At 38.3% G+C, this 24,221-nt stretch overlaps 1 protein-coding gene across 4 annotated transcripts in view; it reads left to right on the top strand.

Annotated features, from left to right (window-relative positions):
- LOC128687354 (large neutral amino acids transporter small subunit 2) overlaps positions 1-20,475 on the top strand; it is a 148,037-nt gene extending 127,562 nt beyond the window's left edge. For all 4 annotated transcript variants that reach the window (XM_070093668.1, XM_070093794.1, XM_070093730.1 and 1 more), the window contains 6 exons: positions 1,825-1,869; positions 5,870-5,993; positions 8,090-8,290; positions 10,359-10,508; positions 15,903-16,080; positions 20,177-20,475. In XM_070093668.1, the coding sequence (XP_069949769.1) occupies positions 1,825-1,869; positions 5,870-5,993; positions 8,090-8,290; positions 10,359-10,508; positions 15,903-16,080; positions 20,177-20,238 (760 nt within the window). In that variant the 3' untranslated portion in view covers positions 20,239-20,475. The remainder of the gene's footprint in view (positions 1-1,824; positions 1,870-5,869; positions 5,994-8,089; positions 8,291-10,358; positions 10,509-15,902; positions 16,081-20,176) is intronic.
- The last annotated feature ends 3,746 nt before the right edge of the window (positions 20,476-24,221 follow it).

Genomic DNA, 24,221 nt, shown 5'->3' with positions numbered 1-24,221 from the left:
TTAAGACACATGTGCAACATCTGGGTATCTTTATTGTAGACGTTTCGCCATCCAGTTGCTTTATCAATACAAATTCCAGGACATAACTTGAAGACAGTAGAACTATGTACAGAAGATGAAGTAATCAGTCCCTCAACCTTGGAGTAGGGTGCGAAGAGCAGCATAGTCGTGGAGATTCTCCACGGCTACGCTGCTCTTTGCACCTACTCCAAGGTTGAGGGACTGATTACCTCATCTTCTGTACATGGTTCTACTGTCTTCAAGTTATGTCCTGGAATTTGTATTGATAAAGCAACTGGATGGCGAAACGTCTACAATAAAGATACCCAGATGTTGCACATGTGTCTTAATTTCATCTTGTCGGTATTGTATACCATTCTTATCAGTCTGCCATGGATTGGTGAAGTCCTTGGTGGAGTAAACATCTTCTCTGTAAATGCCAGAAACTACATATTGTCTTGTTCACATGCTGGTGGTATATTTTACCACTGATATTCACTGACAGTAAGTTTTCAGGATTCTTATCCATATTGACATTGCATATCACATTTTCTTTTCTTTATCTTCAATTTACTTTATTTTCCCCAGCCTGATTTTTTTAAGCAAGAATGCTGAAGAAGCATTCAATAGCTGTCTTACAGCTGTGCAGACATCAGAATTTAAATGACCCTCATTCAGAGTGCAGGAATTTTACTTCTCACCTCCAGAACTACAAAATATTAAGTCACTTTCATTATAAGATCTTATCACTTTGTTTTACATTATTAATTCCCTTATATATTGAAAACACGTTGTATAGGATCTGATGACGCCAAAATAGGCCGTCAATTCATTCTAATGAGGACACTAGAGCACTCCAGGATGATTTGAATAGACTGATGCAATGGTCAGAGAAGTGGCAGATGCAGTTTAATATTGACAAATGCAAAGTTCTAAATGTTGGACAGTTAAATAACCATGCCACATATAAACTAAATAATGTAGATCTTCATACTACTGACTGCAAAAAGGATTTAGGAGTTCTGGTTAGCAGTAATCTAAAACCAAGACAACAGTGCATTAGTGTTTGCAATAAAGCTAACAGAATTCTTGGCTTCATATCTAGAAGTATAAATAATAGAAGTCCTCAGGTTGTTCTTCAACTCTATATATCCTTGATTAGACTATGCTGCACAGTTCTGGTCACCGTATTACAAAATGGATATAAATGCTCTGGAAAACGTACAGAGGAGGATGGCAAAGATGATCCCATGTATCAGAAATCTTCCCTATAAGGATAGACTGAGGGCCCTAAATCTGCACTCTCTCGAAAGGCGTAGAATTATGGGGGATATGATCGAGGTGTATAAATGGAAAACAGGAATAAATAAAGGGGATTTAAATAGCGTGCTGAAAATTTCCAGCCAATACAGGACTCGCAGCAATGGTTTCAAGTTGGAAAAATTCAGATTCAGGAAGGATATAGGAAAGCACTGTTGTGGTAATCGAGTTGTGGATGAGTGGAACAAACTCCCAAGTACAGTTATTCAGGCTAAAACGTGTAGTTTTAAAAATAGGTTAGATAAATACATGAGTGGGTGTGGATGGGTGTGAGTTGGACCTCACTAGCTTGTGCTGCTGGGTCTGGTGCAGTGCTCCATCCTTGAGTGGAGATGACCAGACTGGGTGGGTCATTGGGCTAATCCGGGGGGGGGGGGGGATCATTGGTCTAATATGGGGGGGACATGGACCTGCTCTGCATGGGTCAGTAGGCCTGTTGCAGTGTTCATTCTTTCTTATGTTCTTAAATGGAATTTTTCAATTCAAAGAATCGTTCTTTTTCAGGAACTACTTGAACTTTGTTGTGGAGGAGCTGAAAAATCCATACAGGTAAACTGACAGTGTCTTAAGTTTGCTTGATACAGTAAGCTATCTGTAGTTTGTAGCAGAGGTAAAGGTACAGCATGTTAAGTTTGCATGATACAGGACTTGGTACTTGCAATTTTCATTCAGTCTTATAAAACTATGTACTGTACCTTGTGAAATTAAAAGTGTTTGTTTGAAGATTAACCGAACACGAATATGGGAGGTCACTGCCTCTCTGTCCCAGACCAGGTCTCCTGGTTGATGGCTTGATCAACCAGGCTGTTGGTGCTAGCTGCATTCAGTCCAATGTAGGTACCTCATCCTACCTGATCAAGAACTCTCCCTTGAACTTATCCAGCTCTCTTTATGACAGCTAGGGGCCTGTTGGTAATTTCCCTTATGTGTGAAGGGAGGGTGTTGAAAATACGTGGTTCCTTTACACTTACTGAGTTCTCTTAGTGTATATTCATTTCTCACCAGCTTTTCGTTGGGGTATTCTGTATTATCTTCCGAGCCTCTTTCTTTCCACTACAAATATAAGGAGGATCAACTTTGAGATTTGTAGTTTCCTCAATGGATGCTGCTCTCATACAAATTTTAGTACTGTCACAAAGGATGATACAGTGCTATGTTGGATATGAGAATAAGAAATAGATTACCTATGGTTTGTACCACAGGTAAAGTTATAGCATGTTAAATTTATAAAGTATAGCAAAGCTAACTTTAGTTTGTAGCACAAGTAGTTACAGCATGTTAAGTTAATGAAATACAGTAAGATGAATGTTGCTTTAAGCATAGGCATTCACAAGTGATATAATTTAGTAGCATTCTTTAAGCTTAGCATGCATACAAAAATTGGTTTGTCTGTAGCTTTCAACAGCTTCATATTCATTTTTAAAATTCTTTTTCTATGTATATATGGTATATCAGCTATCTGTTAATTATCTTGGGGATCTTTACTCCTCTGTGACTTGATCTTAGAATAGGGTTCTCTAATTGGAAAAGAAGTACTATAGTACATAAATAAGAACTACAGTTTGGTAAAAGGACATATGTGCATCTAATGTGAAAGTTTATTGTGGCAACATTTCTTTCTCCAGGAACTTTGTCAAACATAATGGCTTGACAGAGCTCTTGGAGAGCAAAATATTATGACAGTAAATGTCGTAATGTTTTGCATTTGTTAGGTGTCCTTTTACCTAACATATTGTCAGTAATTCTGCCTTTATTACTAAGAACTAAAGTAATAAGAGTGTAAGTAGTTAGTTTGTAAGATTTACTTGTCATCTTATCACTATTCTAAAAGCTTAGTCAGGTGGGAACAAAACAAGGTGTTCTCACATTATAAACAAACATTGGAAGACGAAAAAGAAATTTAAAAAAATTTTAAGCAACCATTTATAAGAGACCCCTTAACGTTTACCTTCAGTATAGTGCGACTAGGCTCTAGCCTAGGCAGTCTGGTGCTCACCTGGTCAACCAGGCTGTTGCTGCTGGCCGACATATCTTTCACAGCTTGTCCCATCCAGCACAAAAAAAAATTCTCTTGTTTACAAGACAAAAAAAAAAAAAATTATAAAACATTCTTGAAAGAACTAGTGGTAATATATTACATTATGAATTTATACTTCTTTATTATTATTAATGGTATGAGAGAGCATTTTTGAGAGAATCGTGACAAGTGATGGACAGTACTGGATGTAACTAACTTTGCCCATTGTTTCTGCACTTTGTCCAGACAACAAATTATTCATCAAATCCGAAATCTGTTAAATCGATTTTTTTTTTTTGTATTTTTGTTTGAAAAGATTAATACAGGGTGGATTATCCCTCTGATATGGCAAAAAGGCTAGAGGCACCCAAAATACTCTGGTGACCATCTTGTCATTTAGATGATTTTCTTGGCTTTTCTCCTAGAATTGTTAATGAAGCGTGATGGGGATACTACAGATCTTATGTGGGGAAGACTTCAAGAAAGCTTGAGATGATGCATGTCATAGTATTTAAACAACAGCTACACTCTTCAATGAAACTCCCACAGCCATCTCTTGAAGTTCTAAGATGGCCAATTAGTCATCTGAGAAACTGATCAGCACCCCAGAATCTTTTCTTGTTGCATTTGCCAAACCCATCACACAGAATACTGGCAGTTTTGATTTCAGATATTCTCATTAGATTCATCTTACTTAAACCAGACACAACCATTACTTACCCCATCCTTGGCTGCAGCACCTGACTCGTGATGCTTTATAAATACTACTCCATAAAATTTGATTCTCTGCATGCATTGGATTGATGAAGACAGGTTCTAATGTTAAGAGAAAAGACTGAGCATGCACAAAAAAAAAAAATGCCATCTATTCCATGTAGAAAAACGTTAATTGCATTTTATGTATTAGATTGCTTAAATGATGATTTTAAAATAAGCAAACATGCTAGTATATAATTGAAATAACAAATAATTTTACAATACAGCTAAAAAGGAAGGACAAAATGGCACTGAATGTGGTCAGGGAAGTGATTTCTTCCCCCTGCTAACCCACTTCCTTGCTGTGCCACTTGATGAAGGTCCTGACAGGCAAATATGCCTCTTTAATAAATCCAGACACTGCATTTACGTCTTATTCTCATTAGTGTTGGTGTTAAACACCATCTACAACCTACTGGAAATGCTGTTGATATATTATATCCAGACAGTTGCTGCTGTTGATGCTTTCATTATATGATTGCCTACTCGTATGACACGTGTCAAGCAGTATAGCATTAACCAATCTGGCCCGAGTAAAAGTGAGCGTCAGCCTGTAACACTGTGGTCAGTGGAAGCTGGGACAAGGCTGTCAAGAGGGATATGCCCATTCTTACGCCACTCCATGCATCCCATCCCCCCCATCCCCGCACAACTCTTCTCAGGCTGGTTGTTTTTAAACCCTTATGTTGTTTCCGTAAACCTATCGACCTTTTCAGCTTTTTGATTCTTTTGTAAAATATTTTTAAATTTAATCATTATTTGTAAACCTGTCCCTTCCAACAGAAAATTAAGTAAACAAAATTATTAATTGTTCCATATGCACTTTTTCTTTCCTAAAAACTTACAGAGGAAATATTCGATTTTCACAGTTAGTTGAACTGTTATGCTTTCTTCCACTGTTCACGGGGCAGTAAATAGGTAAGCAGGTATTAGTTACCTGTTGTGGGCTGCATCCTGGAAGTGGTAGTGTGCCTTGGACTGGGTCTTTGAAATGAGCTGAGGTATAGTTTACCTGGAGAGAGTTCTGGGGGTCAATGCCCCTGTGGCCCAGTCTGTGACCAGGCCTCCTGGTGGATCAGAGCCTGATCAACCAGGCTGTTACTGCTGGCTGTATAGTGAACAGTTTTTAACCTGCAAATACAACTGTGTAAAGAGAAAGAAAATTTATCAGAATAAATATATGATAATACTGTAAATGATCACAAGAGTAACTTATTTATCAGTGTTATCTAAGTCATCTGAGAAAATATTAATGGGTATACACAGTAATAACCTTAACCATAACACGAGGTATACAAGTGTAAGGCTGTAAGAGGAATAAGCACTGGTCTCATCGATGACTGTTAAAGACTGCTTTAATACTCAGTACTCAGTTCTATTAAGCTTTTATATGATACTGAATACCAAATTTCCTTTAAAGATAACATGTCTATTGAGAGGGGTAGAAGAATTATCCACAATTTTCGTGACTCGATTATATGTTAATTACTTTTTGCCTGATTATTCATTCAACTTCTTTCTGAAAAGGCATTGGGCAAGTTTTGATTTCTCATTATCTTTTTCTCCCTTAATTCTCTTAATAGCCTGATATTGTGCCTTAATGCTACGTTTGATCTAGGTCAGTCTGCATGCTTTTGTAGATTTTCCAGAAAAAATTCTATTTCTAAAGTTTTAATGCGACTTCCTGCCAGAAATGCCCAACAGGTAAACCCATGCAGCAACTTATATTTTTGTAATTTGCATAAATCTAAATATAATGACCCCTTCTTTTTTCAGAAACCTACCACGGGCCATTATGATCTCGATGCCACTTGTGACTATAGTTTACTTTCTGGCAAATGTGGCCTACCTTGCTGTTCTCACACGGAGTGAGATTCTGTCTTCTAGTGCTGTAGCTGTGGTGAGTCTATGTAGATATTTTATAATGCTTCTACATTAATTTCTCTCTCTCTCTCTCTCTCTCTCTCTCCACTTGTCCAGCAGGGCAGTGAAGGTCTACATCTATATGCCTTTTTTTCACACACCGGCCATCTCCCGCTGAGGCAGGTGACTCGGAAAAGAAGAAACGCTTTCATGTAGTTTTTCTTCTTTTTACATTTAGTAATATATATGCTGTATCATCATCTGCTTATTATTTAGCAGGGCTGGAGAATTTCCTTTATGCTATATTCTCGAGTCGCTCTTGTATTTTATGATACAGAATAACTATTTTTATTTTCATTTTCCCAGCTTAACCTTTGTATCCTTCATTTAAAGAGAAGAAATGCATTTATTTAATGTAAAAAAAAGAAAATAATTTTTTCACCTTATCAGTTGTATATTTGTTTAATGTGACCCCTCTTACATTCTTTCTTTATAAATCCTAAGAAATTTTAATAGGCTTATATGCAAATCTTGATAACTATTACTCACTCACACTCTCTTTAAATTTTAATGTATCATTTATGTCAGATCTTATTCTCAGTACAGCACTGACTAATATATATACAAAATTTTCTTTGCTATTTTTTTTTTTTCAAATAATATAAAAACATAATTTAGGCTAATTTCCACAGACTGATAATTCTGCATCTGTCCATTTCAGTAAACTTTAAATATGCTATAAATCTTGATATATTGTCTGTCTCTAACTTTCATTGAATGGTATGTGTGGCATATGCAAGGCCTTATTTAAAATTGTCAATTGTGAAAAAACTGAAACATATTTTACCACCCCTTTCAGTCCCCATCTCTCTTTGTTATTCCCACCTTTCTCTGTTTTACCCTCTTACTCTTAACCAGCTATAATCCACAATATGAGATTCTTTTGGGTCTGTAATAATTGCTTTTAAGTTTTTAAAATTAAGAGTAGGAGCATAATGCAAAATCATTCACAAAATATTGTAATCCATATCATATGAGGTGAAGCACCCTTTATTGACTAGCATGGTGTCTACATTCAAGCCAGCAATACCATCAATCTGGGAACATCTATTGTTGCAGGTCCACTTGCCAGACTTATTTTACAGAGGAAAAAACAGTGCTAGGTACAAGTAACTCCTGCTGGTGATGCAAAGACCCTTGCACCTCACTGGTGTTATAGGTGTTATGTGGTGCTGTATTGTGTCTTTTCACCCTCTTTCTGTGTATATATGTCATACTTTCAAGTTCCTTGTATTGACTTGAAAATGTCTTATTTAGATGGAAATATACTTTATAAAAATTTTCTCCAAAGTGTTTACCATTTCTGCTCTTACCAAAAGACAAGGCTTCCCTGACCAACGAAGCTGTTGCTGCTCATCGTCCAAAGACCTACATAGCCATACAACCTGGCTGATCCATCACATCTTTCAGGAGACTGTTTAGTTTCCTCTTGAAGCATTTTCTTATTATACTGTACCCATATTTCTTCCATTTGCTGATGAAAGGTCACAAAGCCATAAACCACAAAATTTGACAGTTCTCTAAATGTGCCTATGTAACCACTGTTTCATATTTTTCACTTTAACTTATATGATATTGTGTACATTAAGTACATAGTCTTAAAGTGTTTTTTGCATATAGTGGTCCCTTGCTTGACAAACACTTGTGTAACAATTGTAAATAAAAGAAACCTACGACCTTTCCTCTGCTTATGACCTGCTCCCACTTTTTCAACAACCAGATTTACTGGTTGCAAACTTTTCCCCTCTATTTGCAACCGTTTTCTCAACCAGGAGATATTATCACAGTTCGTTTGTTTAACTATTATATATTGTCCCAATGAGTTCACCCAGTTTCTCAAGCCAACTAATCACTTACAGAACTAGTAATATACGATATTTTTTCTTTTTCTTCGTTGCAGGGATTGTAATGTTGGCTATCGTTTAACAGGCAGAATTCACACAGAATACTGACAATTATCATAAGCAATTTTTCTCCCTTGATTAAACAAGCTGATTAAACCCATATCATACTGAGAGGTTTAGTGACTAAAAAAAAGGAAAAGTAACATGGGTATGAATCTTTTCTTTTCAGTCCTTTGGTAATCGTATGTTGGGTGTTATGACCTGGACAATGCCTTTCTTTGTGGCATGTTCAACATTTGGAAGTTTAAATGGTGGGATCTTTGCCTCTTCACGGCTGTTCTTCGTGGGTGCTCGACAAGGTCACCTTCCTCAAATCCTCGCACTTATTAATATAAAAAATTACACGCCAGTCCCGTCTCTGGTATTTTTGGTTAGTATATAATACAATACATTTTTTTTTTTTTGTGGTACAAATAATGTAGTTTATATACAACAAAACTTTGGCAGGCACAAAATAAAGCATATTTTGCCATGAAATCTTTGTACTTTCAGCAGTATCAGCATGATGTGTTTAAGCATAATTTTTGTAATAAAAACCATCAAAATAAGCAGCTACTATTTAAACAATTCTACTTACTGATAAAACTGGTTATAATAATTATACAGCATAACATTAGGTGATATTTTTTCAACACATCAGCCATCTCCCACCAAGGTAGGGTGGCCTGAAAAAGAGGAAATACTGTCACCATCACTCGTTCAATCACTCTTGCTAGAGGTGTGTTGACATCATAGTTTGGAACTGCAACATCACCATACTGTAATGGTTGTTCTACATTGGAGAACTGGTGCTAACCATTATAAAGGCTGCACTAAATTTCATTTAAAATTTAGCTATACCTAGTGCATCCTAGATATCTTTTTTAAAGATTAAATATATAATAATTTTATTTTTATTAAGATACTGTGTCTTAAGATAGACAAAAAAAATCCAACCACATTTATCTTGCTGTACTGATGCTGATACAGTGGACCCCCGCATAGCGACCTTAATCCATGCAAGAGGGCTGGCTGTTATGCGAAATGTTCGCTATGCGAATGAATTTTCCCCATAAGAAATAATGGAAATCAAATTAATCCGTGCAAGACACCCAAAAGTATGAAAAAAAAATTTTTACCACATGAAATATACATTTTCCTACACACAAAGAGAAGGATACATGCACAATAATAGAGTAGTACATGCTCAATATATATTGTGCATGTACTACTCTACTAAATGAAGAATAAATGACACCTTTATTGAAGATGCAGCAATGACTGATGAGACACTGTGTCCTGGGAGTGCCTTTTCCTCCTGAGTACTGTAGGTCCTGTTTGGTATTTTCTTCCAGAACAGGCCTTATCACACTGTGTATGCCACTACGATTCTTAAATCTCTCAAACCAACCTTTGCTGGCTCTAAATTCACCAATATGAGCACTAGTTCCAGGCATTTTCCCTGTTCACCTGGGTGTTAGTCAACTGGTGTGGGTTGCATCCTGGGAGACAAGATTAAGGACTCCAATGGAAATAAGTTAGACAGTCTTCGATGACACTGACTTTCTTGGGTTATCCTGGGTAGCTAACCCTCTGGGGTTAATTGTTTCTTGGTATTCTCAATAAGCCACACCAACAACGGTGGTACAGCAGCAGCAGCAGCTGATGGTGGTACAGCAGCAACAGACGATGCTACAGCAACAACAGACGATGCTACAGCAGCAGCAGACGATGCTACAGCAGCAACTGACGATGTTACAGCAGCAGCAGATGATGCTACAGCAGCAGCAGCAGCAGCAGACGATGCTACAGCAGCAGCAGACGATGCTACAGCAGCAGCAGACGGTACTACAGCAGCAGCAGCAGCTGACGGTGGTACAGCAGCAGCAGCTGACAGTGCAGCAGCAGCTGACGGTGGTACAGCAGCAGCAGCAGCTGTACCACCAATAGTAGCAATGGTTGATTGGGGTTTATTATACAACCTGGCCAGCTCGGAGACACGCACTCCACTTTCATACTTATCAATGATCTTTTTCTTCATCTCCATAGTAATTCTCACCCTTATTGCTGTAGGGTTGGCACTAGAAGCTTTCTTGGGGCCCATGGTCACTTATTTTCCAGAAAAAAATCACCAAAAACACTGTAATAATACAAAATGTTCCGATTGTATGCTTGGATGTTACCGCGGAGGCTGGCTGGTAAACAATGCCACCCGCGGAACATGTGAGCGTGGCTCAGGCCGCACATTGGACGCGTCTCGGACGAAGGCCGCTGAGCGGGTTTTTGTCCACTATGCGGGGCAAAATTTTAGCGAACAAAGCGTCCGCTATGCGGATTGTCCACTATGCAAGGCGTCCGTTATGCGGGGGTCCACTGTATATCTTTTGTTAGCAACTGTCATTACTTTTATACTGTATATGTTCAGTAACTGCATTAAATCTTTTTGTTTACTTCTGCAGGGTATAATGACAGTATTCATGCTCATTACCTCTGATATGCAAGCTCTTATTAACTATATCTCATTCACCGAGGCATTGTTTATACTTATGTCCATTGCGGCGCTGCTTTGGCTGCGAATCAAGGAACCCAATCGACACAGACCTATAAAGGTAAGTCACGTATGCTATTTGCAACTTTTAACAGTTTTTATTGATAATTTTGATATTTTTTAAAGGATTTTCCCAGTTTGCACTATTGCTTTATGAATTTTTCAATATTTAATGCATAGGAACTTCACATACCAAAATGTATAACGATTTTTTTTTCATTATGCCGGCTGTCTCCCACTGAGGCAGGGTGACCCCCCAAAAAAAGAAACACTTTCACCATCTTTCACACATAGTCACTGTCTTTGCAGAGGTTCCCAGATATGACAGTTTAGATGTCACTCCAAACAGCCAATATCTCAAACCCCTCCTTTAAAGTGCAGGAATTGTACTTCCCACCTCTAGGACTCAAGTTCAGCTAACCGGTTTCCCTGAATCCCTTCACATATTACCCTGCTAACACTCCAACAGCTCATCAAGTCCCAAAAACTATTTGCCTCTATTCACTCCTATCTAACACTCTCACATATACCTGCTACATGTCCAGGCCCCTTGCACACAAAACCTCCTTTACCCCATCCCTCCATCATTTCTAAGGACTACCCCTACCCCCTCCTCCCCTCCAATACTGATTTATGCACTCTGAGTCATTCTATTTTGCTTCATCCTCTCTAAATGACCAAATCACTTCAATAACCCCTCTTCAGCCCTCTGAATAATACTTTTTGCAACTCCACACCACCACCTAATTTCTACAGTACGAATTCTCTGCATAATATTTACACCACACATTGCCTTTGGACACGACATCTCCACTGCCTCCAGCCTCCTCCTCGCTGCAGCATTTACAACCCATGCTTTACACCCAGATAAGAATATTGGTACCACAATACTCTCATACATTCCCTTCTTTGCCTCTATGAATAACATTTTTTGTCTTGACAGACACCTCAAAATACCTTTTTTTTTTGGGGGGGGGGGGAGACATTAGGTTGTAAAAAAGGTACAGTGGAACCTCTGGTCATGACCATAATTTGTTCCAAAACTTAAGTTGCGACCCGAATCTAATTTCCCCATTGGATTGTATGTAAATAAGATTAATCCATTCTAGACCCATACAAACTATATGTAAATATTATTTTTTTTTAAGATTTTAAGCACAAAAATAGTTAATTATACCATAGAATGCACAATAATAGTAAACTAAATATAAAAACCATGAATAACACTGAGAAATCCTTGAACAACAGAGAAAACTAACATTGCACGAGACCATTCTGAACCCCTACGAATCATTCACTATAAATATTTTTTTTTTTATCACAGAAAAAATAATCAAAGTTTGAAAATTCCTTAACCCCTTTGACTGTCGCAACCCCAAATCCTGAGGTGTCTCCTGGTGTCGCAAAATGTTTGAAAAAAAAAAAAAAAATTTTCTTATGAAATGATAGACAATCTTTTCCCGTTCGTAATGACACCAGAAGCATGAAATTTAATGGAAAACTTATGGAATTACACTCTCAGGAAATTAGCAACCTCGGCGATATTTACGAATCGGCAATTTCGCCCAATTTGAGCCCTATTTTCGACTAATTCCATTGTTCCAGTTGACCAAGCTCGTAGCTACTTCTTTAGAACTCTATTTCTTCTATCGATTTAGTACAAGAAACTGCCCATTTACCAATTTCAACTACCCAATAAAGTGGTCAGAAATTAGCAATTTGGCCAATTTCATGCAAGTTAAAAAATATGCCAGTTTCAAAATAGGGTCCAGAATGAACAATGCAGACATTCTTGGCTCTAAAATAACATTTTCTTTGTTCATTAGTTATGTCTCCAGGCCCATCTGATATTACTCTTGCTGTCTGTTTTGAATTTTTTTCAAACAAAAAATAAAAAGATTTACTGTTATGCAGACTGCTGCAATAGTGTAATGTATAAATAATGTCAACCCATTCATGACTGCATTTTAGAATGGCTAGTTGGGCATTTATTAGACAATGACGTCATTTGTTTACTCTTGAACATCTGCAGAAATCAAACGTTTCCCCTACTTTGAGCTCCATTTCAAGGTCCTTTTCATAGTAAATCCAATCAAAATCCTCTCTATTTCTGCAGTATGTTTTCCATTCTATCAAATGAGATCAAGAAAACGAGAATACAACCATAAATACTATACGAAAGTACACCTCAAAGTTGGTGTTTTAATCCAAAAACACGTTTGTAGTTTTTTTTTTTCTCATTGTGCACTTCATACTGCAGGATTCTTTTATACAGTGCACACTGACCACACAGACTCATTCTCTCACATGTGGGCCTACCAGCTTTCTCCCGCTCGATTTGAAGCCGTTAGAATTTTTGAGTATATATACGTCAAACACATTGGCTCGTGAGATGTATATATACGACTGAAACAGTCAAAGGGTTAATTATACAAAACAATGCACAGTTTAATAGAGAAAAAACCTTAATTAACAGAGAAAAAAGTACCATAAACAACCAAGAAAACAAAATGAATTCAAAAGCAAATGAAATACAACACAAGGAGTTCACAGTGAATGAACGCACGTCTGGCTGACACTGACTACAAGGTGAGGGTCTTTGTTAGGTGTACACAAGCAACAGGAAATGGAGAAAATTGACGAGTGCGAAAAAATGGCACGGAATGTGAAAAATTGGCATGGCTGTGTTTGTTCGGCACCCAATTACTTGTTCATGACCAGATGCAAAAATTTGGCAAATATTTTAGTCACAAACTGATTTGTTCATGTTCAGAAGCATTCGTGACCAGAGGTTCTACTGCGCTGCTAAGAATTGTGAGCCAGAGATGGTGGACATCTGAGGGAAGAAAACCATACATTACTTATTTTGTTCCCATGTCTTTTACATAAATGTGCTATACCATATCTATGGTAGTTTACCTGGAGAGAGTTCCAGGGGTCAACGCCCCCGCGGCCCGGTCTATGACCAGGCCGCCTGGTGGATCAGAGCCTGATCAACCAGGCTGTTACTGCTGGCTGCACGCAATCCAACGTACGAGCCACAGCCCGGCTGGTCAGGTACCGACTTTAGGTGTATGTCCAGTGCATGCTTGAAGACAGCCAGGGGTCTATTGGTAATCCCCCTTATGTATGCTGGGAGGCAGTTGAACAGTCTCGGGCCCCTGACACTTATTGTATTGTCTCTCTAACGTGCTAGTGACACCCCTGCTTTTCATTGGGGGGATGTTGCATCGTCTGCCGAGTCTTTTGCTTTCATTGTGACTGATTTTCGTGTGCAAGTTCGGTACTAGTCCCTCTAGGATTTTCCAGGTGTATATAATCATGTATCTCTCCCGCCTGCATTCCAGGGAGTACAGGTTCAGGAAATTCAAGCACTCCCAGTAATTGAGGTGTTTTATCTCCGTTATGCGCGCCGTGAAGGTTCTCTGTACATTTTCTGGGTCAGAAATTTCACCTGCCTTGAAAGGTGCTGTTAATGTGCAGCAATATTCCAGCCTAGATAGAACTAGCGACCTGAAGAGTGTCATCATGGGCTTAGTATCCCTAGTTTTGAAGGTTCTCATTATCCATCCTGTCATTTTTCTAGCAGATGCGATTGATACAATGTTATGGTCCTTGAAGGCGAGATCCTCCGACATGATCACTCCCAGGTCTTTGACGTTGGTTTTTTGCTCTATTTTGTGGAAGGAATTTGTTTTGTACTCTGATGACGTTTTAATTTCCTCATGTTTACCATATTGGAGTATTTGAAATTTCTCATCGTTGAACTTCATATTGTTTTCTGCAGCCCACTGAAAGATTTGGTTGATGTCTGCCTGGAGCCTTGCAGTGTCTGCAATGGATGACACTGTCATGCAGATTCGAGTGTCATCTGCAAAGGAAGACATGGTGCTGTGGCTGACATCCTTGTCTGTCAGATATGAGGATGAGAAACAAGATGGGAGCTAGTACTGTGCCTTGTGGAACAGAGCTTTTCACCGTAGCTGCCTCAGACTTTACTCTGTTGACTACTACTCTTTGTGTTCTGTTTGTGAGGAAATTATAGATCCATCTACCAACATTTCCTGTTATTCCTTTAGCACGCATTTTGTGCGCTATTACACCATAGTCACACTTGTCGAAGGCTTTGGCAAAGTCTGTATATATTACATCTGCATTCTTTTTGTCTTCTAGTGCATCTAGGACCTTGTTGTAGTGATCCAGTAGCTGAGACAGACACGATTTTTATTATCATAATCAAAAAGACGCACTAAGCCACAAGGGCTATACAGCTCTGCGAGACAGACAGGAGCGACTTGCTCTAAACCCATGTTGCCCTGGGTTGTGTAATTGATGGGTATCTAGATGGGTGGCAATCTTGCTTCTTAGGACCCTTTCAAAGATTTTTATGATATGGGATGTTAGTGCTATCAGTCTGTAGTTCTTTGCTATTGCTTTACTGCCCCCTTTGTGGAGTGGGGCTATGTCTGTATGCTCACACTAAGAATAAAACAGTTTCTATAGGTTTCCTGTGTCTTGGTTTGTAGCATATTTAACTCACATACTGAGTGTCCGTGGTCCGATTCCCGGCCAGGTGGAAATGTTTGGCATGTTTCCTTACACCTGCTGCCCCTGTTTACCTAGCAGTAAGTAGGGACCTGGGTGTTAGTCAACTGTTGTGGGTTGCATCCTGGGGGGGATGGTAGTATACCTCAGATAGAGCTGGGATTTGAAATGAGCTGAGGTAGGCTAACATCTTTTAGCCAGTAAAATTTATATGTAGAAGGAAAAAAAAAAAGTACTTTTTAAATTTTTTATTTTATTTATTTTATTATCACACTGGCCGATTCCCACCAAGGCAGGGTGGCCCGAAAAAGAAAAACTTTCACCATCATTCACTCCATCACTGTCTTGCCAGAAGGGTGCTTTACACTACAGTTTTTAAACTGCAACATTAACACCCCTCCTTCAGAGTGCAGGCACTGTACTTCCCATCTCCAGGACTCAAGTCCGGCCTGCAGGTTTCCCTGAACCCCTTCATAAATGTTACTTTGCTCACACTCCAACAGCACGTCAAGTATTAAAAACCATTTGTCTCCATTCACTCGTATCAAACACGCTCACGCATGCCTGCTGGAAGTCCAAGCCCCTCGCACACAAAACCTCCTTTACCCCCTCCCTCCAACCTTTCCTAGGCCGACCCCTACCCCGCCTTCCTTCCACTACAGACTGATACACTCTTGAAGTTATTCTGTTTCGCTCCATTCTCTCCACATGTCCGAACCACCTCAACAACCCCTCCTCAGCCCTCAGATACAGATATTCCATAGATTTTATGTGCACTCAGGGTTTAATGGGATGCTAAAAACATAGTTTCATATAGTTACTGCCATTAACGTGAGTTATCCACCCTGTCACGTAGGTTGAAAACTTCAGAAGGTAAGCAGTTCTAATTTTTCTATTTGTATGCCCTCAGGTATGGATTGGATTCCCCATCCTGTTCTTCATCATCTGTCTCTTCCTTGTGGTTCTTCCAATTGTGCAGAGGCCCATTGAATTGGGTGTAGCCATTGGTATCATATCCATAGGGATCCCTGTCTATTACTTTGCTATTTACCGAGAAGAAAAGTCAAAGTGGTTTATGAAGTTTATGGGTAAGTACGTTGTATCTGTAGAGGAGAAAGGAGGAAGAGAACTATCCAGTAATATTCAGGAAGAAGTGTTAGAAAACAAATTACGGATGCTCCTTGCTTTACGATGGTTCAACATACGATATTTTGACTTTACAGTGGCACTCTGCAGTACTATACATTAATTGATATGATAAACTTGTATTCATTTATTTACTTTTCAATACTGGTATTTAGTTACAGTAATTATTTGTTTATTTACTTGTTCACTGACAGTAGTTATTTATTTACTTATTTATTTAGCATATCAATCATATTCTTCTTATGATATTTTCATTTAACAATTGGTTCATCGGAATGTAACACCATCATAAATCAAGCAGCACCTGTATACTTTGGGAAATTAAATTTCAGAATTTAACTGTACAGTTGAAGCCATAAATTTGCATGGGTTAGATTTCTAGGGAGTTGCAACAAATATTGTTTAATACTGTCCATATAATCAATTTTGTTTCAGATGAGTTCAAAGCTCTTATATGGTTAATATAAAACTTTCACCATCAGTGATGGAGTGAATGATGGTGAAAGTTTTTCTTTTTCGGGCCACCCTGCCTTGGTGGGAATCGGCCAGTGTGATAAAAAAAAAAATATTGACTAAAAGGAATTAGACAGGGGTATGGACAGGGAGTATCTATTGAGCAAATTTTGAACTGTGTTGAAATCTGGGTGAAGAATAAGCAGTTGACATAGCCAGCATTTGACACCATTAGTTAAATTTCTACAGTAAATAGAGGCATGACTGCCTGGTCAGGAACTTCCAGCATCACTGGACACCCAGCCCAAATGTCATGTCCTCTGTAGGTTGACAAGATCAGCAACAGTATGCTTGCCAACTGATTGACTTGGAGGAGATATAAAATGCTCCAAACTTCAGAACACCCGTGACTTAACCTGACTCCTCATTTTTTCTTTTTCTTCTTCTCCCTCTTCCCCTTTCCTCTTTCCTTTTTCTCCTCTGGGTTGTCTTTCTCTCTTCTGTCTCGTGTTTCTGTTTCTTCCTTCTTCATTTATTTCACCACTTCCCCTTTCACGCACCTCTGTGCGCTTGCTCTCCCTCTGTGGGAGCTCTCTTGCAGTGCTCCCCTTCCTTTGTATTTGACTGGCTCGTCCTCCTTTTTCCCCACTTCTACCACTACTACTACTACCACTGATGAAATTAAGACACGTGTGCGGCATCTGGTTGTCTTTGTTGTGGACGTTTCGCCATCCAGTGGCTGGCTGGATGGCGAAACGTCTACGATAGGGATGCCCGGGTGTTGCGCATGTGTCTTAATTTCATCTTGTCGGTATTATATACCATTCTTGTACTACTACTACTACTACTACTACTATTACTACTACTACTACCACCACCACCTCTTCCTGCCTATATATAGCCGTCCTGCTCCACTTCTGGTTAGTGTGACTTTGTAAATGGTCCAAGTCGGACTGAAACGTCGTCGTGAGCTTCTCTCTTTTATGTGCGGGTTATTTGTGTATCGTTCCAGTCACGGTATTGTGCCTTTTTTGTTATTTACACAATTATAACTGATGATTATGTGTAGTCTTCAAACTGGGCTGACTTTCTTTTTCTCCACTGTCCTCTTCTGGTGGGCATTTTAATTAATAACTAATCAGTCAGCTGTAGTGACTCGTACACACCTTTGGCCCCTTCTGTGGGGCCCAAGATGGATATTGTGGGCCTAGGAACACTGGTTTAGAAGACCCAGGTCTTTGCAGGCCTTCAGCAACAGGAACAGTGTGTGTACCTTCTCTATGAAATAAACCCTGTCCTTGGTGATCCTTCCATCCAGCTTTAGGACAGAGCTGTGCCTAAGCACTTCCACTTTGCCTCTTGCAATGTGTTACAGGTGGTAATCTGCATTCTGTAAATAAGTTTGACATCCTCAGCATTCTCAAGTGTTCTTTACCAGCCACACACACCTCAGCACCTGCATCTGCCTCTGTCAATACTGAATGTCAGGATGATTTAGCAGGGTAACTTACAGCTACCATTAATATGAGAGGCTGTTCATAGCAGCTTCAATTGCCCATTCTCAACTCATGCTTCTTCACCACACTGCAGTGGATACTGTTTTCAGTGTAGGAGGCTGAGACCCCTTCCTGTACCTCACAACATGGCCTTGAGTGCTACAGGTATAGCACTCCATAGTTCTGCATGTCAGTTATCTTGTTCATGCACCTTGGCACAATTGCCATGGTGATGTCTGGCCTGGTGTGTGTGACCCTTGGCAGTAGCTCCTCCCACCTGCCTTTCTCTTTATAACATAAGCTGCTACACTTGCATCTGGTAGAGAGGCATTCATCACTTTGAGGCCCACTGCTATTCACATCAAATTCATATGCACACTAACCTTTTTTTTGAACATTCTAGTCTCTTCGTAGTCTTAAAAGATTTCTTGCCCCACTATGTGCTTATGTACCAACATATAATCTGATATGTCATGAGGGACACCTAAATTCACAATATAATGCACTCTGTTGTCAGCTAATCATAATGCTCTCATCACTTCTTACACACTTTGGTGTCAGCTTGAAAGAATTTGTCCGTGATGGTGGTGACTTAGTAGCATTGCATACAATGCTTATGATGGTGATCACTGCCTCCTACTGTAAATCTTTTCACTTGCATTATGGCACAGTGGTGCTGATGGTCCTCTGAAAACTGGTGACACAAGGTGAGCAGATGCTCATTACTGCCTGCAATAGTGATCATTCATTTAGCTTTAAACACATTTTGTTCAGGTCTGGAAATCAGGGCTTGAAATGTCAGGGAAGGAGGCTGGGTACCCTGACACAAGCCAAAGTGCTGGGTAAGTCACCAGTGGTGGTACCTGCTGCTGTACACTGTTGAGTACCAACTGTGTTTTGAATCTGTCTATAAAATCTTGCTGTTGCTTGAAGATGCACTGTTGAACCAGTAGGATGGGCATGGGGTCATACCCTAGGGTATGGGCTCAAGCTTCTGGTGTGCCACTTAACTGTGACCCCATCATAGTTTGACACCATTAGTTAAATGTCTCATATACAGAGAGAGTGAGGCTCAACTGCCTGGCCAGGCACCTCAGACATTTAAGAACAAAAACACAATACTGTGACTGGAGCAATACACAAGTAACCCACACGTGGGAGAGAGAGAGAGAAGATAATGACGATGTTTTGGTCCAACTTACACCATTCACAAGTCACAATAACACACAAGAGTGAGGGAGCCAGTATATATAGGAGAGGAGGACAGGGATGGGACAAAGAGAGGAAGAAGTGGAGAAGTAGTGGAAAAGGTAATGCTGGTAGTAGAAGTTTGTAGTGGTAGTGTATATACCTCAGACATTGTTGGGCAACCAGCCAAACCATACCCCACACAAATGAAATCCCATGGTTAGCTTTTAAATTAGGGATCTTGCACCAAGCTAAAGAAAAACAAAAATTGAGAATTGTCAAAGCTATTTATGGGAGGTGCATCATTAAAAATGTTATGTATCAATTGAAGCATGCTAATTAGGAAGCCTATAAAATTTTGTAGTCTGGCTGAAATATTTTTAATTTCTATTATATTCAGGGGAGAAATGTTAGTCATAAGGAAGAGGAGGATAACTTCCTTTCCTTGAATCAAGAGCCATTCACTACTGTCATTGCATCTTTCCCCTTGAAGGTTCATAAAGTCTGTGCCCTCTCTCCTTCTACAGTATGTACAGCTTTAAATTACCCTATATATAATATTGGTGCTCTTTGTTTTATGCTGTAAGCTGCATTCCAGACTCATGGCAGCCATATGAAGCTCAGATCATACGTAATAAATTCCACATAACATTCTTCAGTACAGTATAAATATCTTGAACTGTATGTACATCCTCATCCACAGCTTCCTGGTATCACTATCATTAATATCCACTAAATGTATAGTATATTGCATATACAGTATTACTGATAGAAATAGGACATTGTGTAATACTGTACTGAATTCTTATAAAGGCCTTCTAAACTGTGGTATGCCTGTGCTTTAGTTGCTTTGGTAAAAAATTTAAATTGGACTCTAAAAAAAATCATCCTTCTTTTTCAGACAAGGCCTTTTATGTTTCTCAGATGCTATGTATCAGCCTACCTGAAGAAAAGCAAGATTGAAACCACTGTTTATTTATGAAGGATTTCTGATGCAAGTTTCTTCTACAGTAACTGCCCCTGTGAAGCACCATTATGTAGTGTGAATTTTTGTAAATGTGGTTGAGAGAGTCCATCCAAAATTGAATAGCACATGCTGGAAGACCTTTCCACTTGCTATTAAATTTTTTGGAGTCGCCTTTTCCATAACTTTTACAAAAAAAAAAAAAAAAAAAAACTATATAAGGAGTTTTAAAAGAAGTGACTATGTTCATTACACCTTGGGGGTATCAGTGCCTTTGTAGATTTTTATATTCTTTGGAAAATCTCCAGAGTTTTTATATATATATTTTTTCAACGAGCTGGCCATATCCCACCGAGGCAGCGTGACCTAAAAAGAAAAAAAAGTTTCTCTTATATATATATAAAAATACATACATCATTCTTTTATATGTGGTTACTGTACAGTGATTGTGTATATGCAAAATACGGGTGGTTGTTTTGTCCATACTCTCTCTTGCCTATATACTATGGTTGCTCTAGCCTTGTCATAATAGGGTGTGTGATTATTATTATTATATTCAAAAAGAAGCGCTAAACCACAAGGGCCATACAGTGCTGCAGGGTGTGTGATGCTATCCAGGAGATATTTTGGATATTTATGTGTATTGCTGTGGTAAATGTACACTGTATAAAATAGGAATTATCAGAATCAATAAGAAATATGATATGTATTTTACACTGTAGCATGAGTTATTGAAAATTACATTTTTTGGAGTAATATTGAATTACATTGTAAAAGGATATTGAATGTTGTAGTTATGAATCTGATTTTTTTTTAAGGATACTGAGAGGCTGATGAAGTATAATCTATTCAAGCAAAGACTGAGACAGTAATAACAAAGATCACTTTTGTGAAATGACTTTTTCCAAAAATCATGCTTATTTTTATTTAATACAGTGGAACTTTGACTTAAGAGGGTCCCAACGTACAAGTTTTTTTGAGATACGAGCCATTGACCAGTCGAATTTTTGCTCCGAGTTACGAGCCAGCTCCCCCTACTTCCCCCTCAACACACAACCTGCACACTTTGCTGGTTAATCTATGATTTCATGCTTTAATTTCATGGAAATTATCCTCTTTTTCTTCTCAGCACTGTCCTTAACACTTATTTTCTTAGGACCCATGCTTAGAAAAACGAAATTTGGCCAAATGACTGTAAAAAATGTAAGCAAAGCATGAGAGAAATACTCGTGCACTGAGTCAGTGGCGTTCTGAAGCTTTTGTTGTTATTATTATTACACATGTATTATTACAGTGGACCTCCGACTTACAGTATTAATCCGTTCCAGAGAGCACATTGTAAAACAAAATTATAAGTCAAATTAATTTTCCCCATAAGAAATAATGGAAATCAAATTAATCCGTTCAAGACACCCAAAAGTATGAAAAAAAAAAATATTTTTACCACATGAAATATACATTTTCCTACACACAAACAGAAGGATACATGCACAATATATATTGTGTAATGAAGAATAAATGACACTTACTTTTATTGAAGATGTGGTGATCAGTGATGGGAGGGGAGATGGTGTATTATTTTTTGGAAGGGGAATCCCCTTCCATAAGGACCATGGTGGCTTATTTAGTAGTTAAAAGTACTAAAAACACTGGGATAATACAAAATGTTCCGAATGTATGTGTGGAAGCGACCGCACTGGCTTATAAACATTGGCACACTAACTGAAGGCAAGGCAGCTGAGGCACGCTCAGGCCAGATGGACGCATACGGGATGAATGATGTAAGTCGAGTTTTTCAATGTATGTTGGGGTCAAATTTTTACACTGACAAGCATTTTAAGTCGGGGATCCACTGTATTATTAATGTAATAATAATAATGAGCGAGCTTCAGTTCCCTAAATTAATGATAATAATACATATGTAATGCGTAATAATTCAGAATGCTGCCACTAGTTGGCGCAGTCGATGGCAAAACATCCTGTAAGGAGTCCACATGTTTACATCGCCATGGGAGCAGTTCTCTTGTGCTTGCTTGCATTTTTTTTTTTTTTTTTTTAGTCATTTGGCCAAATTTCTTTTTTCTAACCATGGGTCCTAAGACAGTAAGCACAAAGGACAGTATTACGATTCATTATGTTTTTATATAATATTTCTTATTTATAAATACATATTGTTTCAGTGTTTTATAATAAAAGCATAGGAAGATACTATAGTCAGAGTGGAAGAATAAATGGCAGACGTTGGCGCCGCTTCTGCCGCCATCATCACTCATCATATTATGCTTATTTTATTCATTCTAGAGTATATATCATGTTTCTCTGTTAATCATATTGTTTAATATGTCGTATTACATGAATTGTAATAGATAAATAAGCCATAGAGTTGATATTGTTATAATAAAAAAGAAGCACTAAACCACAAGGGCTATACAGCGCTGCATGGAGTTGATATTAGCATTACATTAAAATATTTTGTCCTGCCGCTGGGACGGATTAATGGCATTTCAATTAATTTAAATGAGAAAAATTGATTTGATATACAGGTAAATTGAGTTACGAGCTAGGTCACGGAATGGATTAAACTCACAAGTCAAGGTTCCACTGTATATAAAGATGGGGTCCACTCTTAGTGGTCCCCAACCAAAAACCAAAACTATAAACATATTCAAAGGAAATATAGGCTACTTTTGTGGGTGAATAAAATAAAAGAGTAGAATTGTATCTTTGGTAGCTTTTCTAATTATGAAAGGAATAATAATTATTGAACATGCCAAGGGATTTTTTATTCTAAAGAGGAATAAAAATTTTGCTTTTATTAGCAATAAAATTATTATGGGAATTGTACAAATTGGTGATTTCTGTTGGAAAAATACTTTTTTGTAAAACAGTAACTTTGCAAGACACACGCATTATTGTTGTTTTATCAGAAAAAAAATATCAAATGAAACTACAGGTCTCCCTCAACATTCACGAGGGTTAGGGGATCAATAGCCTCGCGAATGTTGAAAAACCGTGAATGTTTGGTGCCCCAATATATTGTAGGGAAATATAATACAATACTGCTTCCTTAACTTGTTGAGCCATGAACAATCATAAAATACATGAAAACGTCGTAAATTGTACTAAATACATACGTTATGCCTTAACAACAAGTATGTTATTAAATACCACTGCCTCCACCACTGCAAGTCCCTACTACCCCCCCACAACTGGCAGCCAGCCCTCCCACCACTGTGTGGCGAGTGTTTTGTTTGTTCATTATTTGCTATTAAACTACAGTATAAATAATGTCAACCCATTTATGACTGCACATTGGAATGGCTATTCGGACAGGTATTGGAAGGTGACATCATGTGTTTACTCTTGAACACAGCAAAGAATCAAACATTTGTGCTACTGCTAATAATAATAATAAATAATAATAAAATAATAATATAAAAATAACAATAATAATACGTATAATAAAAATAATAATGATAATAATATAATAAAAATAATAATGATAATAATAATAATAATAATAAATACGATAGAATTGAAGAAGGAAATTGTACAAAAATACGAGAGCTGAAGCAGTGGTGGAGGAAGTGGTTGACGCAGCGTCAGTGTGGCTTTGTTTATGCTGGAGTGAGTATTAGTCTCTGTGCTCTTCCAAACATTTCACTGTGGTAGAGGCAGTGATAGAGGCAGTGGGTGAGGCAGTGGTATTTACTAACATATATGTTATAAATAATAATAATACATGTTAATATTAATAACATTTATAATAATAATAATAAATGTTATTCATAATGTACTATTATTATTTATAACATATGTTAGTAAATATCACTGCCTCTACCACTGTCTCATCCACTGCCTTACCACTGCCTCACCCACTGCCTCAACTGCTGCCTCACCCACTGCCTCTATAACTGCCTCTACCACTGCCTCAACCACTCCAGTCACACAATCTACAAGCACCAAATACAATGAATTATTG

Source organism: Cherax quadricarinatus, chromosome 1, assembly GCF_038502225.1.
Source record: "Cherax quadricarinatus isolate ZL_2023a chromosome 1, ASM3850222v1, whole genome shotgun sequence".
In the NCBI taxonomy this organism is placed as follows: domain Eukaryota; kingdom Metazoa; phylum Arthropoda; class Malacostraca; order Decapoda; family Parastacidae; genus Cherax; species Cherax quadricarinatus.
Note: the sequence above shows the minus strand (reverse complement) of the source record. Positions and strands in the feature narration are given on the sequence as shown.